This window comes from Lycium barbarum, chromosome 1 (genome assembly GCF_019175385.1).
Source record: "Lycium barbarum isolate Lr01 chromosome 1, ASM1917538v2, whole genome shotgun sequence".
Taxonomy (NCBI): Eukaryota; Viridiplantae; Streptophyta; class Magnoliopsida; order Solanales; family Solanaceae; genus Lycium; species Lycium barbarum.
The window spans coordinates 2,214,544-2,220,772 of record NC_083337.1 but is presented as its reverse complement, the minus strand read 5'-3'; the positions used below and the strand labels follow the sequence as shown (position 1 = coordinate 2,220,772).

Genomic DNA, 6,229 nt, shown 5'->3' with positions numbered 1-6,229 from the left:
CTTTTTTAGTTTATCCCAAAAATAGTCTCTTTCTATATTTGATAAATTAACAATTCAAACATCCTACTTAGAAAGTTTAAAACAACAAGATTCAAATGACTTTTTAGTATATTATACATCCTTAATTTAAAATCACAAAATTTAAGATTTTTTTTTTATTTTTTAAATTTTGTGTCTAGTTAAATTAAAATACTTAAATTGAGACAGAGAAAGAGTAATTGATGTTGTATCTTTATCTTTAGTAACAGTCCCTATACTTTAATGTTCTTTCATATGCACTTCCTATAAAATATCTTTACCATACTCCTTTGTCAAAACCCCCAAAAAAAAAAAAAAAAAAAAAATATCTCTTCCATATTCCTTTATTTTCTTCCATCACTTTCCAGCTGTTAAAAGTACTTGGGTTTTTGGATCCAAATCTTGAAGTCCATATGTCTATATAAGGCTTCATCCAAATCAGTCACAAAAAAGAATAGTTCAAAATCCTAAAAACTTGACACTTGGGGAGCTGTAAATGGGCCATATTTCCATTGTCAATATCCCATGCTGACCTCTATTTCAGTTGTATATGCTCTACTGATTTGAGGGTAAGTTTCTCCTTTTTTCTGGAATAAAAATTCAGGGTTTCTTGTGATTTAAGGAAAAATCTTTCTTTGAACATTTAGTATTATTTTTCACTATTTTGCTTTGTGGGGTTCTTGGAAATAGGTGGGCAAAATCTAAGAACAAAGATTGGATATATGTTATTTCATTGTGTTTCTCAGGCTTTAAAAGCTGGTGTTATGTCCTCTACCTGAATCAGTACTTTGTCCTGGTTTTTTTTGTCAATCTTGAAGGTGTTTTGAGGGTAAATTGGATCTTTGATGGGCTGAAACAAGAAATAATTATGAGTGTTTTAAATGATCAATAGGGTCTTCTATGTTTTTTCATAAAAATTGAAGCTTTGGTGAGTTAAAAATATGGAGATAATATTGAGTATTTTTTTCTAGATATGAGCTTAAATGAAGAAGTGGGATTCTTATAGCCGATATCTAACTTGTTTGGGATCGAGACATAGTTGTTGTCTTTGTTGTATAAAGATTGAAGCTTTTGCTGAGTTGAAAAAGGAGATAATTTGGGTATTGTTTCAAATAATCAAAAGGGTTATCCTGATTTTTCCTCTTATGTATTCTCCAGGCATAAAAATTGAACCTTTGGTGAGCTAAAAAAGAAGGTAATTTTGGGTATTGTTTCAAATAATCAAAAGGGGTCATCTTGATTTTTCTCTTATGTATTCTCCACTCATAAAGATTGAAGCTTTGGACCATTTCAAGAAAGAAAGAAAAGATTGAAGATTTGGTGAGCTAAAAAAGGAGGTAAATTCTTTGTTGTTTCAAGTGGATCAATGGGGTCATCTGGTTTTTTCCTCTTATGTATTCTTCATTCAATGGTGGCCTTAACTTCTGGAGCTTTACTAATGTTTTATAGCAATGAAGTATTTATATTTAGCCATGGCAGAGAACGGGCTAGTAAGCTTCTTGGATCGACGCCTCATGACCAATTGATAATCCAAACATCAGATTCATTTTCAGGACTGCTTTTATTTGCAATTGGTTTTTTCTTGTTCATGGTTGCATTTGTAAAAGACAGAGAGTTCCAAAGCTTCTTTGCTAAGGGATGTGTCTTCCTTCATATAGCTATGTCTATTTGGAGAATTTACTTTGAGAGCAAACTTGAGGATCTCGGCCGTGATTGGCTGAGATTTGTTGTTGCTGACATTGCTTTAGGACTTTCTTGGGTTTTCTTTCTTGTGTATTCTTGGAGAGAGAAGTATGATTAGTCGTCGTTAAAATTGGAACGATACAGAGAAGATTAGCATGGCGCCTTAGCAAGGATGACATGAACAAATCGAGGAAAGTGTGATTAGTCTTTGTTTACTTGTGATTGCCATGTTCATGCCTTGAAAGAAACATCGAAGTCCATATTTACATTTGTATTCCACAAGAACGATAAAATTTGTTCTTGTTCAAAGAATGAATCAGCTATGTCTCAATTCCGAACTAGTTGGATTGGGCTAAAGTTATGTGAAAGTATGCATCATCAAGGACTTATGGATATGCTTGTGTGATAGGAGACTACTTTGCAAGTGAGATGTTGAAACACAACCAGATTGTGCTTCTTTGCTTCAATCTTGTATGGTACTTTCTTCTCCTCTTTTTGTTGACAATTTTTGTATAGTACTTCATTTTTTGCCTTAATTATCTTTGATGTAAGTTCTGTTGATAGAATGAGAAGTGTTTGTGATCACCTGATTCTGTTGGAAACTTTTACCTTTTTATACCTCAAGACTCTTCAGCACAAGATATAGATTTCAAATGTACAATAGTTTTATGAATTCTTCTATAGAGTTATCATCATTTCTGATTTTCCTGCTGTCCCCTGTGAATTGATCCAGAGTCAGTAGAAAAAAGAAACCATATTAGTTGCCAATGTACCTTGTCAAAGCTCTGAGAGACACCACTTGAAAATGTGTGGTTGTTCTATTCTAAATGATTGTACTCTTGTCAACATTGATGTAATTAGCCAGCTTTATGAATATTTAATGATAGTGGCCTTAATTAATACAGAGCCTATGACGCATTCCTCAGGAATCTTTAGTTGGGCTCCTCCCTTTTTTCTTAATGACCAACAAATCCGTCTGGAATAATGAGCTCGTCCCTCTACCTTTCTTTCTTCACTTAAATATCAGACTTAGTTCGCATGTGCAGGGCTCAAACATGTGATCTAAATCACAAGTCCCTTAACCTTTACCATTCATCTTCAAGGTCCCTTTGTAGCGATAATGAACTCGTCCCTCTACTTTCCTTTGTTGAAATATCAGGCTTAGTTTGTATATGTAGGCTCAAATTGGTAATCTAAGCCACAAGTGTCTCAACCTTTGCCACTTGAACTGTGCCTTGGGGCATCTTTAGTTGGGACCGTTTTTAGCTCAATTCCGTTGGTGCATCTTTAGTTGGGACCGCTTTAGCTCAATTCTGCTGGTCGATTTGTCCGTTAGATGATCAGATTCTCGATCGAGTCTTTTTCACTATTTAGGACATCAACGTCAAGATTATTGGTGATACCCTTCCTTCTTTCTCTCTAATATTATTCTCTATTAGATCTTCCAAAACGGGAACTAATGCCGTGGATGTCATGTATTAGTACATCACTTTCAAATAGTACTACTGTTGGTATGCTTAAGTCTTTTTTGAAAAGAACAAATGAAGTTATAGTGTTTATCTCATCAGTTCATAGATATTTCCTATAATAATGCTGTTAGTATAAGATTCTTTTCTCATAAAGGCTTAGCTTGCAGTTTTTCCGGCCACAAAAAACTGAATAACCAGCCCCACTGCCTCCCCCACTCCCAACCCTCTTGTACTAGACAAACCAGACAAGGAAGGTAAGAAAGGTATGTAAGGTAAAGGCTTAGCTTGCAGTTTTTCCGGCCACAAAAAAACTGAATAACCAGCCCCACTCCCAACCCTCTTGTACTAGACAAACCAGACAAGGAAGGTAAGAAAGGTATGTAAGGTAAATAATACACCCTCCGACCCAATTTATGTGATATAGTTTGACTGAGCACGAAATTTAAGAAATAAATTACTCCCTCCGACCCAATTCATGTGAACTCATTTCCTTATTATTCTGTGCCAAAAAGAATGAACTCTTTCTAAATTTGGAAACAATTTACTTTTATACAATGATTTATAGCCACACAAAATATATGTGACTTATTTAACATCACAAGTTTAAAAGTCTTCTCTACTTTCTTAAACTGCGTGCCCAGTCAAATGGGTTCACATAAATTAAAACGGGGGAGTAAGATTTTTGAATCTTGTGGTTTAAAACAAATCAAAGATATTTGTGTAGTTATAAATTATCTCGTTAAGTGTAAAAGGTAAAGTTTAAAATTAAATTGTTGTCAAATAAGGAAATGTATCATTCCTTTTGGGACATACTAAAAAGGAAAGTGCACATAAATTGGGACAGAGGGAGTAACAATGTATATTTTGTATGATAATGGTGTAAAGGTCAGCACGCGTGCAGCTCGATTATTGATAAAAACTTACTCAAACCGGGTGTTTACACCAAAATAATTCAACTTACCATGGTTAAGTGATTTAATGAAGTAAAAGTACATGTTAATTAACTATGATTAAGTAAAAGAACTCTACATCCAAACACATGACATGCATATATTGGTTTGGTGTAAACACCCGGTGTGGGTAAGTTTTTACCCTCGATTATTTCATCGATACCTAGGGGCGGACCCATGTGTAAGGTTTGGGTGCTCCGGCACCCATTAAACTTAATCACGGAGTGTATAATTGTATAGAAAATATAAAGGAAACATATATAAATAGTTAATAGAGCACCCCCGAACTCAAAATTCCTGAGTCCAGCACCCCCGAACTCAAAATCCTGGGTCCGCCTCTGTCGATACCCATTAGCTCCTATCAGAATAAGTATTGGATAATACTGCCTATTGAGGCTTAGATAGAAAATAGAAATCATCTAATGTTTTTATCTCTACCAGTGTGCCTGTAAACCCGTAATAGTGTATATTTTTATGATAGTAGTGTTCGGGTTAGCATGGATACACCTCGATTATTTTATTGAATACTCGTTACCTCCTATCAATGCAAGTATTGGATAATTCTGCCTAACAAGGTTTAGACGGATAAGAATAAATCACCTAATATTTTTGTCTCTATTGATGTTCCTAAAATTATGCACGGTACACCTCGATTATTTTACTGAATACTCGTTACCTCCTATCAATGCAAGTATTGAATAATTTTGTTTAACAAGGTTTAGACAGATAAGAAGAAATCGCTTGGTCTCTATTGGTGTTCCTTAAAATCATAGTAGTGTGTATTTTTTGTGATGATAGTTGGGTCACCATGCACACACCTAGCGAATATCCATTATCTCTTATCACCTCCTATCAGCACAAGTATTGGACAATTCTATCAATCAAAACTAAGACACATAAAAATAATCTAACATTTTTACTTGAGCATTAGTTTTTAAAGTTTACACCAACTTCATTACCAGTAGACAACAATCGTGAGGGCATAAGCTCATTCTAGTTTGTAAGGCTTCCATGTCAAGAAAAGGATTTTCTTTTGACTTGATAAAGCAGATTTCTTAAGTAGTAATTTTATGTCGGCCGAATAAAAGAAAAGAAAGCAGAAACTTCAAAGTTCTAGATTTGACAGAGGGGGCACAAGTTGGACATAATAAATTTGAATATAATTGCGTTAGTCTTGGCAGATTAAGTTTATCAGTCAAGGGGGACCCTTTGATCAACTTCTCGAAGCTTTGATTTCTGTCAAATACCATTTCTTGATGCTTCATGCACATTCTGAGCAGTGGCGGAATCAGAATTTTTATTAAGAGGTTCAAAATATGAAAAAGTAAACACATAAAGAAGTCAAAGGAGTTCAACGTCTACTATATATAAATAAAACATAATTTTAACCATATATAAATAGTGTAATTTTTTGTCGAAGGGGTTTCATTGACCCTTCCTCCCTCCGCCCCTGAGATTCACACCTGTCAGTATTATGAGCTTAATGTACATTTCTGTAAATTCCGTTTAAACTATATGCTTACTATAGTTTATATGAATTTCAAACCATCACATTATGTTTTTTGTCCCATTTTATGTACAACAGCAACAACATACATAGTCTAATCCCATGGGGGAGAGGGGGTTGTAAAGTATACGCATTTATTATCCCCATCTCGTGAAGGTAGAGAAGCTTATTCTGAAAGATCGTAGCTCAAATAACGCATATTTAAACAGTTTGAAAAGGAAAATATCAAAGTAAATAAGACATAGCAAACAATAGAAGTATTACATAGTATTTAGAAAAAAAACAAAAAAGAAATAGTAAGAGCATGAAAATAATGTCATAATGGAAGCACAAGAAATAACAAATAGTTACAGAAATCGAAGGACATGAAACTACGAAACTTGATCCATTTTATGGATATTATTTAATTAAGCATAACGATTTAAAAAAAAAAAGATTTTTGAAATATATAATTTAAAAATAAATCATATATATTTGTATGTTGTATAATTGGTCAGGACGTCGGCTGGGATGAAAAATGCCAAAAAAGAGAGAAAATATAAGATAGAGAAAAAGTATTGCCAAGTAAAAGGAAAAACAAAAGTCTGGTCCACACTACACAT

General features: G+C 33.9%; 1 protein-coding gene and 1 non-coding gene across 2 annotated transcripts; both read left to right on the top strand.

The window, feature by feature from the left end:
* The first annotated feature begins 334 nt into the window (after positions 1-334).
* On the top strand, positions 335-2,286 carry LOC132628825 (uncharacterized). Its single transcript, XM_060344590.1, has 2 exons — positions 335-587; positions 1,177-2,286. The coding sequence occupies exon 2, from the start codon at positions 1,385-1,387 to the stop codon at positions 1,817-1,819; it is 435 nt and encodes a 144-aa protein (XP_060200573.1). The 5' UTR covers positions 335-587; positions 1,177-1,384; the 3' UTR covers positions 1,820-2,286.
* Positions 1,805-1,911, top strand: LOC132618556 (U6 spliceosomal RNA). Its single transcript, XR_009574169.1, has one exon. It is a non-coding gene; the product is annotated as a U6 spliceosomal RNA (small nuclear RNA).
* Positions 2,287-6,229: the final 3,943 nt, after the last annotated feature.